Genomic DNA, 26,259 nt, shown 5'->3' on the forward strand with positions numbered 1-26,259 from the left:
TGACAATAAACACAATATAAATAATAAAACACGATGGGAGCACGATTATGTCTGAATCGCTTAGGTACGTAATATTCTTGATATACATTGTATAGTTTCAAAAAATGACATCTTTATAATGGCCTATGGCCGCGCCGACAGTATCGAAAATAAATTGAAAATGCCTATCAGGCGGGCCTTCATCTAGGTTTCAAGAAATATGTATGTAATATTCCAGTCCCTGAAATTCAACAAATGGACATTACATGAATTAAAGGTGAGCACTTTTGATGTAAAAATAAAGGGGCCCTGAGGTTTTTTTTTTTAGATCACCTAAACGTGACGATAGCTCACTCGGCGGGCTCTAAGCATCCTAGAAATTTACAAATCATAACGATGAATGGCTGAATTCCCCATTAAAAAAAATAAAGAAATATCAAAGAACGAACACAAAGAGATCATCTCTGGCGATGGGAGGAGCGTTGTTCAGACAGCCAGGGCGACATATCGCCAATGAAAACGCAACATTTCGCTCAGATATCAAACCCTGTTACTGCGAAATGTGTAAGATTTCTAGACGACAAAAGCAACGATGAGTAGCCAAATAATCTTAGTTTTTGGCGGAGAGGGAACATAATACTGCAATAACCGTCTCGAAAACAGAGCACTATGTCTTTTGGAAGAAATATTGTATCGGCGTGATAGTCCGCGTTTTTACAATTTTAGAATTTTTTTTTTTTAATTAAAGTGTCTGAGATTGTTTCGTTTGTCTGCTTTCGAGCGCACGATTAGCTGGGCTGTATCATAGTTCGGTCTGTATGGACAGCGAGGCGCCCGCATTCGATATATCACTCAGTAATTCCACCGGTCGGAGGTGCGAGAACCCCTTGCCTGCTTTTGGCTGACAATGATCCTGGATTCGGAACATGCTCCTCTCATCGCCGTAGATGACCTCCGTGTGTTGAAATGTTTGATTTTTTTTTTTTTATTAGGGAAATGGGTCGGATATTGTCATGATTTGGAGATTTCTGGAATTCTTAGATCCGGCAGAGTGAATTTTGGCCATATTTAGGCGATCTCAGAAACCTCCTCAGGGCATCTTTAATTGATTGGCCATATTGTCGGAAATAATCTTTGGTTCAATTTTGTTTTAGTTTGCCACTTTTTACAACATTATCGCTGCACTTAAACCGCCCATAATTTTTATTTCCACCTTCCTCTACTACAGACTAATCTGGGCAAGAAACGAGTTTGTTTTGCTAACAAAAATTGTAAACCTCGATCACAAAACAAATTAGCCTGAGCTCAGCCTTCCTATAGACCGTTTTACCGTTGGTAGCGCCGTTTTGAGAGCGAGAGAGAAAAAGGGGAAAGGGCTACCGGCGCTTTCCCCCTTTCTGATTGTGTAGAAAGAGTGAAAGTCCCGGATGAGAGGCTTGGCCGGTGTTGGGCGTCTGCAGTGCCCCAACTTCGTTCGCGCTTTCTTCTACGTTTCAAACTCCCAAACTTAATTAGAGCCATGGTCTTCGATGGCGACAGTCCCCCGGTCATCGGGACACCATTGCTGGGTGATAGGGTGCACGAATAACTACAGAAAGCGTCGAATACTGTCCGAGGGCTTATATGTAGCTTGCATGGAATCCGGCAAGGCAAGTACGGCTGGAATGTTTTTAAGCTCCATTGCTTTCCGCATGACTGGAAATGATGAACTATTTAGACATTTTTGCTTGCAATGAGCCTATTTCAACGTAGCCGCTTTTAGTTGTAATCAACAAGCAATACACAAAACGGGAACCTCAACTAACTTTGTAAACGCCCGGAGCTGCTACATATCGTCTTGCTGTGCTGTCTTTATCTTCGTGTCCCTGTTCTTATATCTCCGTGTGAATGAACGACGAAGACGCTCTAGATGTACTTTTATCGAACCGCAGAAGGCCTCGAAGCAGTCACGAATCATTTTACTATTTGATGCATTATTTTGAGTACTCACCTCCAATTTCTATCGCTGGCACGTTCGCTGCCGCTGTTCCCCCCGTGGCCAGACTGGCGGATACCATGACTCAAACAAAGAAACGTGCACACTGGGCTCGAAAACGCAGATCGCAACACACGAGACGTTCCTGCAGCGACTATCAAGCGCCTCAAAGCGCCTTAGTCAACGGAAACAACCCACCAGCGGCACTTCAAGGAGCGCTTTTGCCGGCTCTCTGGTATCGCGCAGGAGATCGCGATTAAAAAACAAACAAACAAATAATAGAACTGCGTTTTCAACAATTTCCAGCCTCACCCGGCGGCGGAAATGAGCCTTCAACTAAGTGTTGTAGATGATAAAATCGAGTCAGTCAGCACTGCAAATTATGACTATTAATATAAATTCAGTTACGAAATTTTACAAACTGAAACAACAGTTATCATGAGAAAACTCGCACGCACATTGCGAGCGTACCCCATGTTCATCGGCGGTACAGCGTTCGGTGCGCGCTCCATTCACGAAATGTTCCGAGCGAAGTCGAGAGGATGGCGTTGAGGAAACGCCTTTTCGGTTTACGGACGCAATCCACTGCCGCTGGAGACAGGGGTCATGTGGAAAGCGATGGAGCTCAAAGACATTGCAGCCGCTCTCGCCTTGCCGGGTTCCTTGCAAGCTACATATGTTCTCGGACAGTATTCTATGCTTTCTGTTTTTATTTCTGCACCCTATGACCCAGCAATGGTGTCCCGATGACCGGGGGACTGTTGCCATCGAAGCCTCTGGCTCTAATTAAGTTTGCGAGTTTAAAACAGGAAAGAAAGCGCGAACGAAGTTCGGGCACAGCAGACATCCAACACCGGCGAAGCCTCTCATCCGGGGCTTTCACTCTTTCTGCACAATCAGAAAGGAGGAAAGCGCCGGTAGCCCTTTCCCCTTTTCTCTCTCGCCCTCTTTCAGTAAAACGGCACATAGGATGCGAACGGTAGAAAACCATGATATGAAACTACTACGGGAGCAGAATAGATATGAATGGGAAATGGAGGTCTCCCTAACAGAAAGAAGTGTTAGGGAACAGGCGAGCTGGGGAATATTAGCAACATAATAAAACCGATTACTTTGTGGCAATCACTGCGCCGCAGATCAGTAGCCCATATCAGAGAATCAAAGCTAACCAGCTTGGCAACTTCCGATATGTGTGTACTTATTTCGTGTCCCGGGTTTGTTATGTTGCTACCTAACAGCTCTTATATGCATCTTAAAACAATAATGTCTTGCTCTTGGTATCACGAAAAGTTGAAATTGTGCAATGTAGTTTATTGGTGTTTTATAAAAGTAATTCGCACATTTTGATTTTTTTTTTAAATCATACATACGCAATATACGGTAACTGAATAGAAAATACTGGTTGGTTGTTTCTGTTGTTTGCTTGAGTAAAGCAGTTAGAAAGTATTTTTAGTTCCATATTGAACTTCAAGCTCCGGTATACTGGTTTAACTGCAACGCCGCTAGTGTCCCACTAGCAAGAGGTATAAGACAAAACCGTTTTACTTTAGAGTATGCCTTTGTATATCCTTCTCATTAGTCTTGAAATATCCTACACAGATAAACGAGTGTTAGTACAAAGCGCAAATGATTAGTGGCCTCAAATCCTAGGTCACTGAAAACCAAAACAATAAACCTAAATATTGGCAAAAACTATATTAAAAAATTAGATCAAAGTTAGGAGCACCACGCCACAATGAGCGGTGCATAAATTAGTGAACACCGGAGAGTTACATAACTTATGACACATCTCGTTTTGCCACGTATAATACGAGCTGGTCGAGGTGAAATATCAAGTCTTCTTTGGCAGGTTATGAGATGTTATATGAGTTGAATAAAGCTTATACTGCTTCCTTAGATTAATTTGTTATGTACGCGTGTTATTTTTTATCGTGGAATTGTTACAACATTTAGACAGAAAAAAAACACGTGATAAAGTTTTTTTTCAGTTTAATATTTTTAGATAATAATTCGCCAATATAAAATTGGAATAGTTGTCGTTGTGTAAACTCTACAGAAGTTTAACTAAGATCTGTCGTTGGTGCAGAAAATGTAAATTTGAAACATATGATAGAAATTTGCTACCATGCACTTTGCTCAATCTCACTTCCACAGGCCAGGACCTGGAATAAATTTGAAGCTCAGCGATCCCCGTCCTCGCGGTGATTGGGTACGAACCCAACTCGAACATCCGCCGAAGCATTTGTGAGTTTTAGCGCGGCGTTACCGCAGGCTTCCGTACAGGGCGGTACAGCTATTGTGAGATTGCGCTGTCACTGCGAAGGAAGCTCCTAAGCGCGCTACAGGGACATTACCGTACCCGCGGTAGATTGCACGCAAGCTTCCATAAGCACAAACAAGAAATTACGTTCCATGAATTAAACTACCGAATAAAAATACAATGAATAATTTCTACCCCAGCTAATCATTGACCAATGTATCAGTCGAAAACCAACGTGCCGTAATATCTTTCAAATATATCATAACTTCAGTATAACCAGATTAGCATGCACAAAGAAAGAGGCACCATGCAAGAGTGGAACGGAAAAAAAAATAAACACAAATTCGTATAAGTTTCAATAAACATTTTATTTTTCACTGACTGGTAGGAAACTATGGCATATTCCTGACGAATGACGAGACTGTGGTAAACGTTCCGAAACATAATAGATTCATATACCTTTCTAGAGAGAATGCATTGTACTCCGCTATACACTGCATTAGAGAGCTTGCCTACAGCGCCAAAATTACTCCTAGTGGTTGGGACGTCCCTTGTATGAGGAGGCATGCGATTTCTAAGTTGCGGGGACGCGTCTCCGTCGCTAGGAAATGTCCCTCTAGTGAACTTCCAAGACAGCCGAGTGCCAGTGAAGACAGTCGTCTCGACTGTCTTGTTGAGCTCCGCCTGTTTTCACATCGTAGCACTCGAACTACACACCTTTTTCTACACACACGCGCTTTTTTAACACCTAATACTACAAGAATGCAACTTGAATTTGAAGAGTGTGATTTTCCATCTTGAAATATTTTTGTGATATAACTACATTTCGCAGTATTCTCGATGGTACATGACTTGCGTAGCTGGACATCTGTGGCTTATTTTTTTTCACTTTCTTAGTGTTTTAATTGCTGTCTGCCACACGGAGGGCCTTGAGCTGTTTGTTCACGCGTGAAAATAAATGTTAATCTTTAGTTATTCTTCGTCTTCTTCTTATGATTATTGTGTTGATGATGAGGAGGATGGCGACGATGATAGCGGACTCTCCGCTCTTTTGTCCAGCTGCGTCTCTGAGGAAGAGGGTTATTGCGGATGCACCTAGACACCGGGTTCACCGAGGCAACCGAGAAGGCTGTCTCGATTGGCGCTCGGGGGCCCCGGACAAAAAATGGCGGCAGCTAACCTTTCCGATTCAAGAAGAAAAAACCTCGAGGCTGCGGTGGCTGCAGTCGTTTGAAGTATGCAAATCTGGTCAGCGCCACGGTAATTAGGTTTTGCGGACTGTGATATTTTCACCCAGTTTAGATGTTTGTAAAAAACAGATACTCCCAAGGGTGCTCAGTTGAGTATTGGGATATTCGTGCATCACATTTTCCTCCGAGCAGACGGAAGGCCACTTAGTGTGATATTCGTGAGTAGCTTAGAGAGCGAGGAAGCCAAAATATTATTCAGATCTAAAAGCTAAGCCGGCGAGTGGAATGTAAGCCTCTAAAATGTAGACTCAGTAGCAAGTTTTAGAACGGCATGCACAAAATATTGCCTGCGCAAAGGAAAAAAAAAAAAAACAGTGTGTTGTGCGTTAATTTATCCAAAACTCGGTTTGAGCTTAGCGCACGCGCCCTTGTAACGACTCGATTTTATTTCGAACGCAAAACTTTTGCATACCTAATTCCGAATATTTCTCGCATCGGCTTAATAAAAGAAAAAAAATAAGAACACACTTTCCTTCTGATTTTTGTTTTGTTATTGCAGTTTGCAAAGTTTCCTCTGCGGTTGTAGTGACAACCTCTTCGGAACTTGGGTTCAGCTTAGGTAAGTGTGCAGCCAAAGCTACAAACCAATGGGGCTAATAAAACAGCACCAAAAAGCGCCAAAAAGCGCAGCGTCACGGCGTTTTTCATTTTTCGGTACGTGTATATCCGGTGTTGTAGGCGTTATGGAAAAAAAAAGTAACGAAATACGTTATTCGTTATTTGCAATATAAAGGAACGCGTTACCGTCCTACGTTAGCCCAAAATAAGAGGGACCCGTTTAGGCCTCACTCACACAGCCGGCGCCTCTCCTATCCCGGCACCGTCGCGAGGGGCGTTCCTGGCAAGGGAGAGGATTTTCGGCCCGGTTTTTGCCGGAAAGCTGTGCGGCGCTGGGTGCCGGGCGACGTAGGAAGGTGCTCCACGGCACCGGCGTCCCGGCGTCCCGGCAAATGACGGACTCCCGCCGTCATCGAAAACCGACCAATCACAAGATAGGAAAGTTTAGCTAAGTTTGGAAGATTTTTCATCGTTCGGGCTGCGAACAGTAAGGCAACGCTTATTGCGTTGTTTTTGTTGTTCCTTTTCGGCGGGAATTGCTAATAGCAGGCGCAAATTATTAATTTACAAAAAAAGAAACGTGCGCACTAATTTTCAGGCGGAATTATTTCTTTATTTTGTAATTTAAGTTGAATAAATAAACGGTAAACACTTCCGTCTAACATATTTAAAAGAACTATTAGAATAGAATGAATACAATTCCCTCCATCGGATAATCAGTCGTCGCAATCTGATCCAATCCAATCCAATCCTGCCGTCGCGGCCGCCGTCGCTTTGCTTGCGCGGCCTGTTCGGACACCTGCCGTCGCGTCCCCGCCCCGGTGTGCACCCGTGACTGTGCCGTTATGGAAAAGGCGCCGACTGTGTGAGTGAGGCCTTACTGTCCCCGTTACTGATAAAAAGTAACCCACGTTACTTTTGAGTTACTTTTGTTATTAAATTGACGGTAATAGTTTTTTTTTGTTCTTTTGCGTCACGCTTTTCTTACACTGCGAGAAAGAAGTAAGCGTTGGAGTTTTTCAAAAGACAGACTTTCAGCGTGGGGAAAAGACACGCAAAAATTTGAAGGTATCTGAAAGGACTGCAATAATGAATGACTTGGCGCATATAATTCGTTGCAACTTAAGTCCACACGTAGGCGACGTTACGAGCTGATGGGAGCAATCAAGCGCCATAACTCCCTTCCAAATTTCCCTCCTCACCTCATGTATGTTATAATTCTACAAAACTCTATTCTTCGTCAGCGATGAATTTCTGTTACCCTTAAAAGTTACATATTTGTCAACCTCACTAAGACAACTGAGACTGTAATGCGTCCACACGCCTTGGTGCCTATATTTATTTACCCTCTAAAGAACGAATGCTCAGATTTTTATTTGTTCCCTTTGATTATCATTAAAAATCACAAATGCTGACTTAGTGCTCTAAACTCTAAACCTAGGGTTTGTACTTCGGTACCAAAAATGTTGATTAGTTCCTGTAGATCGCACTGTTATCAGCCCTTAGTGCTATATCATCGGCCTATATAAGAGGTGGTAATGCCGATGATTACAGCACTGAGCATTATGCCATGGCCGCGGCGGTTCTTCAGAATACATTTGGCCGTCATAAGGTGTTTCGATAATAATAAATGTATACAAGAGAGTGGCTCCGAGCGGGCATGAAGCTAATCATCAAGATTTCTATGATTTTTGTTCTATCTCGACTTTTAAGGCAACTTTTCTTTGTCAATAAGCCAGGCTTCCCCAGTATAGAACACGCTGGGACACCATCTGCAGTATGCATCTGATGAATGACAAAGCTGGTATAGAGTGATGACTTAAAAACGCCATCTACGCTGGGTTAGAAAACATACAAGACACTATCCCGGAATATGACGCAGAAGCTCGGGATCAAGTCTCTCGAGCGCACTATTTGGGATGCGTTGGTCTGCATATCTTGGAACTGGCATCGATCTAGACGCATGTGAAATATTCACGGAATTTAGGTATTATGCAACAACCTGCATAATTGAGGTCATACATCAGAAGCCTATTATGTGTAATAATGATGTGGTGTAGTATAGATCGCTCATCAGCATGCTGTGGAAGGCACATGACGTGGCCAGAAGCATTTCGGGTTGATGATTACTTATCAAAACTATATGATAAGAATGGGGGTGAGGGGAGACAGAACATTTGTCTAGAAGAAGAGGTGTACGGGAAATCATAGAGTGTTTTTTGTCAATTTTACTCAATACTCGTTCCGGGTAAAAATCAAGTTTCAACACTTTATTGAATTGGTATTTTGAGGGTGGTGTGTTGTGCCAGTTGGTGATTCATAGTGGTTAAAAAGCGCAACAGGATAACGGACAAAAAGGAAGACCCAGACACAGGGCATTTTGAGGGGTTGCAATAAGCCATTCGCAAGTAAAATTCTATCTGTTTCGGTAACTGAGGTATTAAATACATAAATAAACGTAGAGTCCTCTACACTCTTGGGTGTTTAAACAATCTCCCTTTGTAACTCATCATATTTATGTTTTCAGTCCCACTTCGTTTGATCTAGATGGAGTGAGTTACCTTTAAATTATCTGCAATTATTTATATATTTTGTCGTGCAATCAGTTATGCTTATAAGCACGTAGAACTTTTATGTGATTATAGTTTATACGCAAATTACTCGAACGATCAGTTGACACGAAGTGCACGGACTGCAAACTTGGAACACTACAAATTATTTTTTCTCTTTTATGACTAGAATTAATGCTGCTTGAGGTTGAGTTATAATTACACACGCACTATTTAATTCAGTAAATTCCGCTTACTCACTTTATTTTGAATGCTATGAATAACCCCTCACGTCGGACCATTTATGAAAGAGAAAAAGGTAACGGCTGTTCGGAAACTTAACGCGAATATCCGCGTCGATAAAACTAACGGAAATATAAGAAGCTTGGAAGAGATCCAAGAGCAATACGCGGTAATCGTTCGTTTTCACATTACGGTAGCGTGCGCAGTAAAAAAAAAAAAGCACCAACATACGAGCAAAAAAAATATTTCGGAAGGACTGTTTTTGCTGTTTTATATCTTTAAGTGCAGCAACAGCCAAAGCTGAGCCGAAGTTCCTCGTGAACGAATTAAAAACGTCTTCGCGTTTATCATGCAAATACACACAGACACACACACACACGCACGCCGGAACTAACTATGTAACGTAAGCAAATTGGAACGACGTGGAACCTACGCGTGACCCCCCCCCCCCCCTCCCCCCCCCCCCCCCCTCCTTTCTGTTGAATAGCTATTACGTCTTTCGTTTTTTTCCTACCTGAGCAAATGACCCTGATGTATTTGCTTTCTTGAAGCTAATGATGGGTGTAATGATGGTAGAACACATTAGCAGGTGGAACGCAATTTCGACTTCGACGCACGTATATCTTGCTTTGGTTTTCTGTTTTTGTTTTTGCCTGCACCGCCATTTTTCTTTCTAGAACTCGGTGTTCTTTTTTGTTTTTTTTTGTTTTTTTTTGTATTGTGTTAGTCGGTTTTCCTAATTGATTTTGTTGCGCCTACTTTAACGAGCGAATATTTGCGATCGTAGGAAGCGATAATTTATTAAATTAAATGCCCTTCGGTTCAGGGACCCTTTCCGTAGTTCTTTATTAGTGCCAGATAGATGAGTGAGCAATTACGCTGATAAACCTTATCTCGACGAAACGCCACATTATGCAGGCTCCTGGCGTGAATTCATATGTTGCGGAAATTGTCGGAAAGCCGGATCACCAGTGTGCGGTGTGCGGATATTTCATGCACCTCTAGGTCTCTTTTAGCAACCGAGCTAATTTTTCTGTTGCTTTCGTCGATAATTTTAACACGTAGGGTATGTTTCATTTTTGTTTGGGAGCGCTAGAAGGTTCTAAATATACGTTTGAAGCTTATAATACACGATTATTTACGCGACTGTTTAAAACAAATACTTTGTTACAAGTAATTACGCATTTTCTTTTTTGATTTAAATTTAGATATTTTTAATCAAAGCTAATATCATTTCGAACCTGGTTCTCTAATTTAGCTTATGCAAGATAAGTATGAAAATAAAATATGACCCCCGATGGCCGGAGTGCATCAAGCAATAGCACAAATGAGGAAGCTGCGCTCCTAAAAATGCCCCTACATCAACTTTCCCGTAGAGCACTGGGAAACACAATCATTGCGATATATTTAACTGGGAGAATTAGAAAATCGGCGCTAGGCCTTGGCGAAAGAATGAGAGGTGCAGTGTGGCAATAACCATGACGCAAACACGCGAAACATCATGCTCGTTGTGACGTCGTAGACCTTATTTTTACAATCTCAGACAGGTTAAGAAACGCAGGGCATGGATTCCAGACCATCTCTTGATCGCCGTAAAGCCAATAATGTTGCAATTAGCCCCACAACGTTTTTTTTATTCTTCCTATCTCTAGCCAACAGGAACGTTGAAGAACAAATCCTGAAATAAAAAGCACAAACAAAATAAGACAAGCCCTGTAATTTCTTTTAAAGCTATCTTTGTCAGTAACTATACGCGTAAGTGTAAGTCTATTTTTGACATCATGGTGTAATACGCCTAAACAGCACGGACAAAAACGAAGGGTGAACTGGACAAGACGCGGCGTAACTTTCAACTGAACGGGATATTTCGATGGCATACTTTTAAAAAAATATAAAAATAAGCACACTTGGCAGAACACGAATATATGGGTTAAAAACACACACCCCTCGAATACTGGCGTCATTGGTTCTTCAGATAGTAGAATTCTTTATTGAACAAGGGCAAAAGGGGTGCGCTTTACACAAGAGTTGTTGTGGTGGCACTTAAGCAGGAAGGCTTTCTGAATTTCTCTGGCCGGTTTTGTTTTGTAAAGGCCCATGACACAGGTCTTACCTAAAATGCGGCTGCACACCTCAGAGTTGTAAAGTCTTTAGATAAGAGTTTCCTGCAAGTAGCGACATTCTTTGAGGCACCGAATGAGGACGGTGCAGGTTTTAGGAAGCGAATAGCGGTGCGCAGCAGAGGTCTGAACTGAATGACGCCATTTTGCTCCAGCGAAATGTGCTTTCTCATTTCTCTTGGTTATTGTTACTCGTAAAAGAAGTATCAAGCGACTTTACACAGTTGGGCCCGCCTTCGCAACGATTTGGATTTGGATTTCGATTTGGATATGCTGCTGACCCCTTTGTACCGGGGGATCCCAGCGTACTGGATCTAGCCAACATTATCTGTTATTTTCATCTTGGTTTTTCTTCCACCAGTGGTACGATCTTCTTTTTGTCCATTCTACTACTGGTATGGGCCGCGGGCCCCGGCCCACAGTGCTGTCGGCGCCGTCGTCGCCTCTGTCGTTGCCCTCCATCGATTTCCCGGAAGCCCAACACCATCGCCATGGCTCCACCGCACGGCACCTCCGGTTGCAGGCCCATGCGTTCCAGTATGACATGTGTAGAGTTTTTTCAGCCAACTGTGTGCCTAGGGTGCATCGCACGTCGATCTCTGTGCACTTGGCTCGAAGCACGCGCGTTCGCAGCATGCCTCCTGGGGTGTCGAACAGAAGTCCGCTGCCCCTGCCGTTGTCCATGAATTCTACTTTCCTCACTTCCTGTTTTTCCCTGGCGTACAAGGCAAGTGTCGGCTTCTGTCCTGCTTTCTGCGCACACCCTGGAGTATCGGTCTCGCTGACCCTCGTGTGGATGTTTTCCATTTGTTGTTCTGGAGTCGGGTAGAGTAGAAGGCTGTTTATGCGATACTGGAGGGCCAGCTGGCGTGTCCGTCGCACCCACCTAGTCGAGAGGCTCTTGAGGTTTGAGAGCCTGTCTTGCCCACCGCCCTTCCTGCATTTGGAAGAGGCGTCGTTCAAAGCCCACCTTGGCCCAGGCCACTCTGGCATCGTAGCTGGACCACCCCGTGTCCCCCTGCACTGCCCCGTTAGGTGTTCCTCGGCTGGTTCCCAGAGCCGCCCGTCCCACTTCTCTCTGGCGCACCTCTAGGCACTGACGCGTGCGGGACCACAGGCAGAGAACTCCGTTTCCAAAGGTGAGACCCGGCACTGCCAACATCTTCCACACCGTCCGGGAGATCTGGAAACGGTTATATCCAAAGAGTGCTCTGGCAGTCGATATTCCCTTGGATTTCCTCCTCTGCTCTTAGCCTGGAGCCTGGTCCCATGGTCTTTGAGGTACTTGTGGCCTTCCTGGATGGTCACAGTGGGCCGCTCGGTTTCCAGAAGGGGACTGCCTGATCGCCAACGCATGTTTTCTTGCCCTATCATTGATGCACCTCCCCGTCTGGCCAGCGTACACCTTAGCACATAACAGGAGAATTTTGTACGTGACGCTCATGGCGCACTCGTGGAACTTAGTGGCATGTCGTTTTCTGCGGGGCTTTTGCTGCACAACCGATTCCTCTCCAATGCGTTGGCGATCAGGCAGTCACCGCGTGGCCACCTAGTGGTTCGCAGGGACCGTTGCGAATGCGGGCCCGACTCTGATACGTCAAATCTCTCGCTCTCTCTCTCTGTCTCTGTCTTCAAAGTCACGTGGTAGGTGCTGTTGTGACCAGAAGTATACAAGACGTTCCATGATTCGTTAAAAAATTTAATATCTTTTTAAATAAACAATTGCTTAAACAATTGCTTAAACCCCATTTCTTGTGGTAGCCATTTCTTGTGGTAGGACCATTGCGCGACAGTAATAGCTGCGCTTAGACTTTTTACTAACCTTTAGAAAAGCTGCACTGAGAAGTTGTGTATTTATAACATTGTTCTTCCTCTTCCATCTGTACAGAGAAAAGGAGATTGCAGTCAAACGCTAAACTGCCCATTAAGAGATCATTTGCTCTCCTCCATTTCCCGCCGCTTTCAAAGTGGCATGTCCTTTTACCGGCGCCCACTCGTGTGCTCACCAACTACGTAATCAGACGAATTCGTGAGGGTTTACTAATCGCGCTGCCCAAGCAAAGGGCTCCTTTGAACTGTGCAGAGAAAAAAAAACTTGCGATATTCCAAGGTAGCCGTACTCTCCGTGGAGATAGCGACAAAAACAAAATTAGATACTATCATGGAAAATTTGGCTGCCGTAAAAATGACGCCGGCTGCTCCATAACATAATAAAGGTGAGGTGGAATTATTGAAGCTATGGGAAACGTGTATCGTTAAATTTTCAAACAAGTAGAGCTTACAGCCCTTTATTAAACGCTGAATTGGGCCGACAACTCGACATACTTTTATTAAAGAAGTCACAGACATGCCTAGCTAGAATGCAAGTATTCCCAGCCCTGTGGGCGACGCAGCAGCAGTAAGAGGCGTGTTGACACGCGAAGCCGAAGAGTGGGCTTGAAACGATGCCACGGCGTAGCTGGACATGGGTGGAAGACGCGGCGCGGAAGTGTGGCTTTCACAAAATGCCATGGCGTACCTGGACCTAGAAGCGAGATCAACTTAGCAGATCAACTTCACACTACGTTCTTCTACGTTCTTAACGGCCAATGACGCCATCTCGGAGTAGTAATAAGAACCTCGCCACGTCATAAAAATCATTAAAAAATAAAGTGCTTATTTGGCACACGTATATTTTTCTGAATATTTTAAAAATGAGTAATTTTATTTTGCGCAATATTTGCGATGTTAGACGCAATTTAAATGAATGTAGACCGCCCTGCGCCCCGCGCGAGGAACGTAGTTAACTACGTTCCATTTCTCGGCTCTTATTTTTGGAGAGATAATAGTCGTGTGGACTGTTCATTGCAAACTTCTTTCCCAGTACCGTAGTAATTTTTCTATGGAGAATATATTTACGTTGCAAAAAGAAAAAAAAATCCATACAGAGTCGTTATTGTTTTCAAAGTTGTCCCAAAACTGCCTTTTCCGCATCAGTGTAAAACCACAACAAACATGACTCCCAGCGTCTCCGTGGTGCTCAACCAGCTCGGCTCTTTAGGCTCGTCTATTTTCATAAGGGCTAGTCGTTTAGCGTTCATTCACGTGAATAGAGGAAGAGTTCTTTAACCGACGTAGTTTGCAACAAACAACTGTCGGAAGTACGCACCTTTGGAAGCGCTGTGCGAGTGCTCGTTTTCGTAGCGGGATTGACCTAAGCCCATAGCGTTTCACGTCAACTATGTTGCTCGCTCTTGCTTGATTTGTTCGTTTGCTCGTGTTGATGCTGAATAAAAGTGTTGGTTCCCGTAAAAGCGGCTCCTCTGTGCTTTATGATTTGTGAAACCATCGTGATTGCAACCATACGTTCAGTACCGAGAAGAGACTTACACTGGTAAAAATTTGCGATCCATTGGGGGGAGGGAATCGAGATATCGGCACAGGTATTCAATTTGTCTACCTATGTCCCAGTTATTTTCATTCAAAAGTCGAGTAGCTAAAGTTTTGCAGTGCACCTGGGCCCGCCAAGGTGAAAATGTTTAGGTCGCGTTTTTACTGTGCGTCGTAACGCTCGCTCACCTTGCTCCCGGATGCCGTATGAAAAAGAAAAAAAAAACGGGCAAGGTTGGAAAACTGAATTTGTATTTTGCTCCTTCAAACAACGGTAGCTCTTATGGGCCGGTTCCGCCCGTCTCGCGAAGGTGTGAGCGTCAACCAATTCAGTGTCCCTGCTAAATCTAGCGGAAAAAATGGGCGTCACGTGACCTGTACATCGATGCAGTTTCCCACTAAGTATGTCGGAAACATTTGTCACGTGCCATGACGTCACGGAACCTAGAGACAAATTTAGGTTGCCTGCTAAATTTAGCGGAAAAATTCACGTCACGTGATTTATGCACTAATTTATCTTCCCCACTAAATTTAGCGGAAAAATTCACGCCACTTGAAAAACGCACCAATTCAGTTTCCCCGATAAATTTGGAGGGAAAATTAATTTTACGTGAACTGACGTCATAGGACCTACAGAAGAATTCATGTTCCCCGCTAAACTTAGCGGACAAATTGACGTCACGTGACCATGCACGAAATCCGCTTCCTTACTAATTTTGGCGGGAAAATTGATGTCACGTGACGCTACGTCACGGGACCTACATTCGAAAACAACATCTCCACTAAATTTAGCGCAAAAACTAAATTTGGCGACGTCGTGAGCGTAAACAAAAATAAACAAAAAAGCTGCCACTGTCCAGATGCATTACGCCGTATGATCGTACCTTAATTTCTATTTGTCCTCTCGGTCGCTTTATACCGAAACTCGACAGACGCTGACAGACGCTTTATTAAACCGTGGTTCGTGTATGACGAAACAATAAAACGCCGCTTTCGTGGTCGCGTCTCGTGAGTGTCGAAGAAGTTTTGAGACAGGAACGGAATAGCATACGGACGAAGGCGACAACAGAAGCCGACGCTCAGCTTTCGTGTCCGCGTTTGCCGGAAATCGCAGATGACGTTTCACGGAGATTAAATTGCAGATGATGACCGAGGTTGCGCGCGTCAGCTCGCCTGACTAGCAGGATCAGTCAGACGCAATACTAGACTCACCGGATGTCGCGAAATAGAGATACTAGGCTTGTTAGCGTGTTCGGCCGAGCAGCCAAGCCAATCCAATAGTAATGCGCTGGGTCACTGATCCGACGGCGGGGTTTAGAGCATGCCGTGACCTCTACCTAAATTGCGTTCAACGGTGTAAATATTGTACGACTTTACTACATTTCGGGGAAAACTTTAACAAAAAAAGTAAGTGTCGCGCCTGTTCCCTTTGAAAAAATCACTGCAGTGTCTTGCATAAATGCTTAAGGTGTCAGTGACCATATACACTCTAAGAAAATCGAGAGTTTCTACTTTCCTGTAAAGCACTTGGCAGAGCCAATCGCTGCACTCTATGAAGACAATGCTGCTCGGCCAATGATGAGGTCGAAAATCTTTTTTTTTTTTTACTTAAGAGAAAAATTACAAAAAGACGCTTTAAAGGGATACTTCAGCGAAATTTGAAATATTCCCGTCGTGTTCAAAAATAGGTTAAATATGATCCACAATATCGGTAAATTACAATCGCACGTTTGTATTTTGAGCCTGGTGGCTGTATTTTTCGTTATAAACGGCCCACTCTGGCAAGCGCTTGGAGAAGGCCCAGCGGAGACCACGTGACATCCAACGCAATCGTGACGTAGGTCGTCTCAAGACGAGTAAAGCTACGGCGAGGCTGACGTCGAGAGGATGGCCACCGAAGCGGCTGCTTTTGTACGAATTTTGAGCGACGGGTTAAACTTTTATAATGTTGTAGGGGGACAATAGCGACTTCTTCGACACACAAAAGGCATTCTCGGAAAGAGGGAAGTTCCTCTTGCCCCTCTTCTCTCGTCGTGGCCGGAGGCGAGACAACCTCCGTCACTAGCTGTCAAGGTTCCTAGACGGGCATTAAACGCGAGGCGTTAGCGACATCCACCAGGTGCTCTTTGCTAATCATTTATCTCGTTTTAAAATTCCTTTTCGTGGCTTTTTTAACAAGATATTGGTATGTTCGATCTGATGCTGCTCCTTTGAACACATATAGACCAAAAAATGAGTGACGAAATTTCGTTGTAGTATCCCTTTAAAAGTAGAACGCGATAGCTAAACATGTAAGCCCAGGCTCGTTCCCAAGCCATGCAAGCGTGGACTGCGTGACCATGATTTCCATTTCCGACTTCCGAGCAGGACGATAGGTAAGGCTGATGGGATGCAGAGAACAGCGTTAGAGGCCAATTGTGGCCGTGGTTTTTCCGATTCCTCGACTGAATATGAATATTGCCGCGCGCAGGGCTGAGAGAGCAACGCTCGATCACGAACCTCTAGAAAGTTCTCGTTTATTCTTGTTCCAGACGTAACTTCCATTGTTTATCCATGCTTTTGTTGTTCCAGAAAGTGCGTGTTCATTCACGCCCCGAGCGCGCTACACTCGAACCTTCTTCGCCGAATCTTCGAGATAGTGACTCACTCTTAGATAAGAGGCCGCCCGCGACCTTTTCGAGTCAGTTTCGCCCCAGCGTTCGACTCTGCTGTTACGCCGACTTCGACGCCCGCCACGCTCTGTTATTATCTTTTGTACCCTTTTATTTTTGGCACAAGTTCGCCACATTAAACGTTTATTTATTCCTGTTTATTTCTTCTTTATTGGTCACCACCCGTGACAATATAAAATTGCGCTGCCTTCGCTTTCGAACAGCCACGGCTCGGTGAATTCAGCCTTTCTTCACTGATTTCTTAAAGGCCGGCTTTACCGCACCAGGATTTCGAAGCGAGCCGGAAAGGTGTGGCGTCCTCATGGAAGAGGTTGTGTTTGGGTCGTTTCATACATCGCTTCATACGGCGGGAATAAAAAGGCAAAGAAACTCAAGGTGAAAGTAACACGCTGCCTCGTCATAGACCCCAGCAACGCAGAGGTCCGCGTGCGGTTGCATTGGGTGCCCTACCGCGTCCCGGACGAAGCAATGCAAGAGGCCCTCGCTCCTAACGGAAAGATAATCGGTGTCATCTGGGAGACTTGGCGTGCCTAGGTATTTCTTGGCAACCAGTTGACCAGAAGAGTATCCCGCATGACCCTGAGAGAGGGAACGGCAGTTGACGGAATGCCGCACCAGCTGCGGTTTGCGGGCTGTAACACCCTGGTTCTAATTCCTGGCCGAGCTCGCTCTGTCTACGTTGCGAGCGGTCCGGCCCTATACGTCGAGCATGCATGGTACCCAAATGCACAGAATGTCACAGTTTTGGTCATGAAGGTACGAGCTGCGTAAGAACGTACGCGAGTCGCCGGAACGCAAGTTGACCAAGAGACGTCTGAATTCGCCACGGAGGTTGATGAGGCAGAGAATCTGGTGAAAGAAGCATCGGCGACGGCTCCAATAGCTGGGCGAAGGCGCAGAGGGTCTAGAACAATCAGAACGCGGCGGTGAACGCTGGAAGCGTGGCTGCTGCTCAGGAACGTCAAACTGAGGCCGAGAAAGGCAGTTTCGCTGCGGACATCCAAGAAGTGATGACAGCCGCATGTCTGGGGGGTCGACCGGAGGAAAACGGGGTGCGACAACGCATCACGGACAGCGACGAAGAAGAGATGGACGCCGTATGTCAGAGCTCCAAACGCGTGCTGGACGAGGCCTACACCGTAACGGACGAGGACGTTCGAGAAGGGGAATCGTGGCAGGAACCGAAGAGACGGACTGAGAACAAGCACCGCATTATTACGGACGAGATGGGGAGACGGGACAGAAAGTGAACAGTCCTGAGGAATACGCAGTGAACGCGAGTGCAGAAAGTGTCTGAAAGTACGAACGGCAGCAAGGCATTGACAAGCAGGCAAGAACGCTTGAACATCCTGGGTTAACTTACAACCATGCTTGCCAAACACATAAATGTCAAGAGGCTCGTATGAGCTTATTCGTTTTGGCACATTAAACCTGCGTGGTCATAAGTGCCAAAAAGAAGTAGTGCCAACTACAGCGCTTGTTCAACTCCGAAAGAATAGATTTCTTCGCAGCGAAGGAGACAAAGCTTTCAACGGAGGAAGATGTAATGAGATCACTCCTTTTTTTACTCACTGCAGTGCGTACGAAGTATGCTTCAGTCGATCGGACGGTCGTTCAGGTTTGTTTTTTTTCTCGTTTCTAAAAGGTATGTTCTACAGATAGAATTACCTGTAACGGCAGACGAGCAAGGACGGATCGCGTTTTGTGCTTTTACGTTAGAAAGGTTGGAGTGGAGTGTGATATGCTTGTACTCCCCGAAAAGAGCAAATGAGAGGGTGGTCTTTTTTAGGGAAGTAACGAGTTCTTCTGAATTGTGATAAGTTTTGTGTTGTAATGGAGGAACTTATAATGTAACAGCGCGAATTTTACGAGGACAGCGGAAGGAACCGGACAAGACGAGCGCTGATCAGTTGTTAGTCAGCGCTCGTCCTTTCCTGTTCCTTCCTCTGTCCTTGTAAAATTCGCGCTGTTCCATTATGAACACATACCAACTCGTCCAGGTATCCTGTTTGCTAAGGAGGAACCTAACTGTGTGACGAGAGACGGAGATAGAAACTGTATATGTTTGCAGAATGGCCAAAGTTCTGGAGTGCTCGTGGACATGTCAAAGGATTCTAACCTGTTTTATGTGAACATGCTAAAAACTATAAAAGCAAAAAAAAAAATACACGCAGTTTCAGAGAGCTTCCCGTGCGCGCCTAGAACGATCGTATTTTCAAGTGAACTACTTGATTGTCTGACGGATTATCGGGTGAAGTCACTGTGTTTCAGTGACGATTGTCTGGTCACAGTCAATGTCCGCAACAACGCAAGGAGCTGCACCAAGTTTAGTTGTAGACGCTGGAAATAAAATGCACGTTTGAATAAGAGCTAATAATTTGCAGAAAAGGTCAAGTAGCTTCAATAGAAGTGGTTAACCTCGCAAAACACCAATTATTTCAGGGTTTGTAAACGCTTTAAAGAACAGGGAAACCTAAGTGCGATCGAAATCTCAGCTAAGATATGCTTTGCTGAACGAGTACAAGAAGTTAAACTGCAGCGTAACCTGCGCACTTTCGTAGAAGCGGAATGCGAGTGCCCAGGGGAAAAGACAAAATATATCGAATTTATAAAAAAAAAAAAAAGAAATGAACCAGGCCGAACAAAAGCGCTACAGTTGCGCAAGTAAATAATCAAAGTTGTAAACGTTTTTTTTTTTTGGCGAACAATTGTCTAATAATGCTTTTCCAGATAAAAAAAAAAAAAAAAAACACGCGTTGGAGAAAGAAATTGCAGATATATACCATGGTGAAACCACTTGAAGTGAACGCGAGGGAACAGAGCAAAATGTAGTGGAAACATATCGCAAGCTATTCGGTTATACCAGTCGACCTATGCTTCATTTCAGCTTACGTCCAGACGCAGCCGACGTTACGAGGTAATCGGACCCTTCACGCAGCGTCAATAACCCAATTCACAAGGTCATTTCTTTGTATGATTGCGTCAGTGATAATAGAACACGTACGGGTACATGCCGAGCAGCATGATGGTGCGTTTTGTACGCATTCTGATGGGTCCCGTCAACTTCTAGCTTCGGCTGTGCCTGGACTTCAGGCGAAATGAAGTATAGTCGCTTCCGAGACATGGAAGAGCTGATAGCACGGTTACCTCGGCTCTCCGACGAAACAAGTGATTTTCTAAACGAACCAATCGCCCTTAACGAATTCGAAAAGGTCATAGACGAATTTGCTACAGCCAAGTCCCCAGGGCTGGTCGGGGTAACCACACAATTTTATAATAATTTCAGACCCTCAATATTTATGTTTCTATTGAATATATTTCAAGAAGCATTCAAAGTGAATGCATTGTCTTTTTCGTTTTAGGAAGTGCAGACGGTACTCATTGCCAAGTCAGAGGAGGTGTCTAAGCTCGGATATGTTTCTCACTACCGTCCAATCACGCAATGTAACGTGGACTACAAAACTGTTGCCATAGTTTTAACTACAAGCGAACCTGCGGGAGAGCACGAGACATGTTGGGTAAAGTGGCGCACCATCCAAACAAATGTACATGTTGCACGATGCGTACTAGACCATTGTTGTCAAGGGGTTGTCCAAGTAGCGGTGTTCCAGACTGACTGAAAAATGCTTTCGACAACGTCACCCCCGAAATACTTTTTTTAAATTTTATTTCATGTAAATGTTGGGACACTTCTTAAACATCCTGTACGGGATGTGTAACAAGTTTGAACATTAACAACAATGTTACTCGTTCCATTCCTGCACGTTTCTCTCTGAGGTAGTGGTGCTCCTTATAACGTTTGCGTTATATTTCGAACCATTTTGTTTGATTGTACTAACGAAGGAACATATGCGCGGTGTAGCTTTAGAAGCAACTGAGGTAAAGTTTTCGGAATGCGGAAATGATGTTGCTGTATTTTGCGAACGCAAAAGGAGCGCCACAAAGGCTGTGTCACTAGTCAAGGAAATTTGTGATGTCAGCAGAAATTCAGTTAACTGCAGCGGATTTGGCATGGTGCGTGAGCCACTGCGCCTTCGGAATATGAATCTCTACTGTGGAGCTTCACGCCCTCTAAATGCCTCGGCGTACCTTTGCAAGATTTTAAAAACAGCAAAGTGTTCTGGTCGGGGGTCGCGACCGAACTAAACAGCCGGGCTTCACGCTGGAAGCACTGAGACGTGTCAATTTTTACGAGAGCAGCAGCATGTGACATGTTTTTGATCGCCAAACTCTAATATGTTGAACAGGTTGTGCATTGTGCGCGTACTAACATAAAAAAAACGTTCATAGGATATTTGCTGTATTTATGTGGAAGTCGGCTTGGGAGCCAATTGACGAGAGATCACCTTTTTCAACGCGTGAAAAAAGGGGTCTAGGCCTTTTCTCGTTTGTTCGTGCGCCATCTAATGCCAACGTTTTTTTTTTTTTTTTATACTTGATTAAGTGCATCTGTTCCTTCGAGTGGTAATTTGAACAAAAAGGTTGCATAAACTTCATCTTTGACTCTGTCTAGCGAGAGCACCATCCAAAGTGTGTGGGTTTCTCAAAAAAGTGGTTGTCAAAGTGACCTTTCTCTGTCCAGTTTTCGCTTGAATATTTGTCTGAGGTCAGCTAAAAAAGGCTGTCACGCGACCTTACTAAAACACTGCCTCCAGTTTAGTTATTTCGTGTTTTTTTTCTGCGTGTCAGGGTTAGAGTGTACTGTAACGAGTAAATCGAATGATCGTGCCACCTACGGTGAAGTATTTTTCTTTTAAACCGCATAGTTTCCCGCTTCCTGTGAAGGCGTGGCTAAATTATAAGAATTTTATTGTTTTATGGACGATCAACTCTTTGTTGTTTAAGCAATCAGAGCGTTTGACCATGTCTTTGTATTTTGTTGGGATGCCCAATTATTCTAACACAAGCTACAATGAATTTTGAAAAAGAAAAACCTTTCTTTATCACCCTTTACCAAATATGCTTTCTAGACCAGGGGTGGCCAAGCTGACCCGGCCTCAGAGTCGCAAAGGAAGCCACGAAACTTCTAAGGGCCGCCGAAAGGGGGGGCAAAACAAACGCCGCTGCCTGGTTATCCCCCCCCCCCCCCCCTCCCCCGAAAGCATAAAAAAGCAGCTTGCAGGTCGGAACTGCAAGTTGGTAAACATAGCAATGAAAAGGTTCCTGGTTCTTTGTGAACTTCAATATAACGTCTGTGACTAGTGGAAGCTATGATAAACCCGGGCTTCCGTGACCTTCAACAAGAAACAAAATGGAGGGAACATCTGTTACCTAAAGGGGACAAGTATCACCGGCGAATGACAAAGGCCGCGAGACAGATCCTTTCCTCGACCCCAAGCCAAAGTGCATACATGTTTTGACAGTCCCTGTCCTCTCGAGCAATGGAAGAAGCTGTACTTCATTCTGAAATCCTTCCCTTCTTTCCTGGAGAAACGCCAAAAGGGGGGGAGGGGGGGGGGGGGGGGGGCTCATTACGGGGGATCCGCGAGCCGCACCACGTCCAGCGAAGAGCCGCATGCGTCTCGCGAGCCGCGGTTTGGACAACCTTGTTCTAGACATTCAAAAAAAAAAAAAAAAAAAACTTTGCGTCCTATGACATGCTTTTTTTTTGGGACTGTTTAGTGTTTGCAATCGCAGATAGCAGTCAGGAATGTAGTCTTTAATGCCAAAGGATGTGTACTTGTATTTTGTTAAATTTGTCGCGCATGTTGAAAATGTTTACAGCTTATTAATACTTTAAGTGAACTTGAAGCGGAGTTCATTGCGGCGTAAGGCTTGCACCCATTTTAATGTGAAAGCATTAACGGTCTCATTGAGCGAAGCCGGCGGCGTCTGTAGCCGTTCTCTGTAGCAGCGAAAAACGACACTTAAATGCCCATTGGTTGAGCGGAACGGCATTCAAAGTACCAATGGCTGCGACGCGTCATATCAGATGCTTTGTCACGAAAGCCGACGAGGCCGCTCGAGGTCAAAGCAAACGCGCCCTAGAAATAAAACAGAAAGAAAAGCACAGCAACGCCGATGCATCGTCATGGAAGCCGTAGAGCCGTTGAGACCGCCGCGCCTGAGTACTGGGGGAACGTGATGTCACCGCCGGACCGCCGTGTGAAGAATACGTGGCAAGCTACTTGTAGGAATGCGCTGCATGTACGCGAAATCCATTATTGTTTTGAAGTCTCATAATACCGGGCGGGGCGGTCCGCGTGGCGCACGGCCGTACTCCCTCCCTGCGCTGCGGCCGCTTCTGCGTCTCTTGACGCTGATAATGCTTTTGCTTTCGAAACTCATAAGAAATGCTTAGGCGCCCTCGGAATTGTTTTGAACAAGGCACTCTCTTAAAAGCGTTGAAGAGGGTCGTTCTTTACCAAAATGAAAGTGACAACGCATCCTGTGTGCTTCCTTTGTCGCCCAAACCAAGCAATAAAAATAGGCATCTGAACCGCAACCGAAGGGTCGAAGGTTCGAATCCCGCTTCCGCCTGAAATTCTTGAAATGTGTTTCTTTAAGGAAAATTAATGACTTTATGAAATGAAACCATTTGAGAGAAGCGGCGACATTTAATTCGCGTTACACATCATGTTTTAATCACTTTCATTCCACGCGTAATGTCACGTTTCACGTGAGCGCTGTGGGTTGTCTAAAATTCCCGCGAGAGGTCATGTGGCTGTGACGTCATGACCCTATCCACCAATCCTGGACTTTACTGTCCCGCCGACGCCGTCTTTTCTGCTGCACAACCTCCTTAAAACTATAGTTTTAATAACAGTTTGCGCGGTGGCACTGAGCATCATGAAACGTAATGGTCAGTGCTACAGTGCAAACGGTTTTCTAAACTATAAAGATATGTTCAGTATTGCGATTCGCTGACCGAATTAATGTTTTCCAGTTTCCCTCGAATGTGTTTCAAGGGGAACTGGAAGCTCCAAATTTTTTTATAGCCCGAAATGAGGCAGAATTTCATTTTTTAAATTCAGAATCATCGTATCACGCGAAACAGCCCAATACAAGCAAATAAGGAAACAACTCACGGTTCAGGTCCAAGGTGATGGAGCTGGAAGCCGGCACCGTGATGTTGTTGTTGGACGCCTGGCAGGTGAGGATGGCCAGCAGGTCGTTCCTCGTGATGGCGCCCACCTCCAGCTTGTTCTTCACCAGGGCCCCGTCGGGCGAGAAGAAGTAGGACTCGTCCAGCTGAGCGTAGTCCTTCCACCAGGTGACCGCGGGTCGCGGTTTGCCTGCGACCGCAGGTCGAAACAGCCCGGGGCTCAGTCGGGGCTGTTTAGCGGGAATCCGTCCCGCTTGGGCAGCGGCTAAACCTCCGCAACAGAAGGCCCCCTACTAAGTCTATCGATTTTGAGGGAGGCTAATGGAGGTCTCTAAGATTGCGGGCTGCGGTCATCCGAAGTAATCTGGTCCCTTCTTCGGGACGCGCTCCGCTGAAGCCTCGGTTCGGACTGTTTAGACTTGAGTGTAGACGACGGGGCTTTGTTCCCGCCTTCTAGCTGCTCTTCCTTCTATAGTGCAGTTCGCGGAATTAAACTTTGCTTTTTATCGTTTATCGTATACTTCCGCTAAACATTTATTCTCAGACAATTTCAGGATTCAGAGTTCTTACAGTTAGAATTTGCTTTTTAACCGTGGGAAAAAAAGGAACTAGGAACTAGATGTCACCTTAAAGTTTCAGTAGAGTTATTAGGATACTATTCAAAAATACGTTGCACAATCACACGTTTCTGCATTCTACTAGCATTGATTACCGATGAGTATTCCCAATAAAATGAGTCTGCTTAACTCTTAAATATAACTATCTATGCGTTTGAAATATTGAGCTGGAAAGAATTCTTTAAGCAACCCGGAGTTCCAAAATGAAGGAGGTAAAAAAAACGCAATATTTAGGGTATGAAGCCAAAAATGAATAACTCGAATTGAGCAAACCATATGATGATTACAAATATTGGGTTAGTTGGGACTTGACCAGATAATTATGAATGCTAGAAATGAAATAATAATGGTTTTAAAACTTGACGCCTGCTATATATAGCCAATACTTTTGGGAATATTGAGTCAACAAATGCTTTTCATCTTTGTAATTTGAAGACGCGAATACGCAACACCTAAAGAAGCAAAAATGTTTTGCCTCTGGAAATTTCGGTGTACAGGAAGAGCCACTCGCTTCACGTTCTTCAATACCTCTACGTATTCAGGCTGCGATCTGATACAGATACTCTTACACTGGTTCAAATAAAAGGTCAATACGAAGGGAATTCAAGGACAGGGGGATATTATATGTGGTGAAAGAGAATGCTGATGGTTCTGCGCCGCTCTAAGCGGACACGACGGCGCACCCAAGATACAGATACTTTACCCGAGAGAGAGATACATGATATAAGCTGGGATAAGTGTTTTGTTCTTTCGAACTGTCCAAAACTTTGTTGTGGCTGACAAAATTGACTGCCAAGGCAACGCAAAATACGTTTCTGTTCCGGGACCGTCTGTGCCGGTTGGGCGAGCAGCAGAGTTAGTTACATATAGGTTGGCAAAAGGAGTAATTTAACCTCTGACTTAACACTGCGCTTTGCTTAACAGACGCCGCGGACGTTCAGCGTATTTCGCACGAAAGCCGGGCTTTGATACCACTGCACCCTCTGCTAGAGGTATAGATGACGGTCTTCATTGCTCCGTTTGAAGGGAGACTGTGGGTAGAAACAAAGCCAGGTAGTCTTTACGTTTACTTGTTATTCTCCCAATGAGAGCACGGGAATCCGACGTCGCCGAATGTTTTTTGCAAGATTCTCCAAGATCTAATTCGGAAGGATAGTAAATAGACGTAAAGGCCATCTGCCGTTTTCTCTACACACTATCTGCCTCCAAGCAGCGAGGAAGGTTGTCGTCTGCTAGCACAGAGGGAACTGTGGCGTCAGGGCCCGGCGTTCGGACGCTGAACCCCATTATCTGGTGGCGTGTGCTGTTCGTAGTAATGGCTCTCATCTTTTTTTGTGGCTTTCGGAGATTCGTCAGTTCTTTACCAGCCAGGACCTACCCTGCACAGGAGGACGGAGAAAACACGCTGAAGGGATCGTTGTTTTTTGTCGACTGACAACTTGCAGAGGCGTTACAACGGACGAGGTTATCACGGCCGAAGCGTTATGTGCTCCAGACCGAGGCGGTCAGAGAAAGTCAGACTTGGTGGCTATCTCTATCCGCGAATGATTTCCACTTGCTTTTCACAAGCGCTCAGTATAACGGGACTCTCCCTGACCTCCCTGACATACCGACCAGTAGTG

At 44.9% G+C, this 26,259-nt stretch overlaps 1 protein-coding gene across 1 annotated transcript in view; it reads right to left on the bottom strand.

Moving 5' to 3' along the window:
- LOC8043461 (roundabout homolog 3) overlaps nucleotides 1-26,259 on the bottom strand; it is a 182,638-nt gene that overhangs the window by 150,627 nt on the left and 5,752 nt on the right. Inside the window, exon 3 of the mRNA XM_042293861.1 lies at nucleotides 24,004-24,210. Coding sequence (XP_042149795.1) covers nucleotides 24,004-24,210 — 207 coding nt within the window. The remainder of the gene's footprint in view (nucleotides 1-24,003; nucleotides 24,211-26,259) is intronic.

The sequence above is a fragment of the Ixodes scapularis genome, unplaced genomic scaffold (assembly GCF_016920785.2).
Source record: "Ixodes scapularis isolate PalLabHiFi unplaced genomic scaffold, ASM1692078v2 PGA_scaffold0__279_contigs__length_252992795, whole genome shotgun sequence".
NCBI lineage: Eukaryota > Metazoa > Arthropoda > Arachnida > Ixodida > Ixodidae > Ixodes > Ixodes scapularis.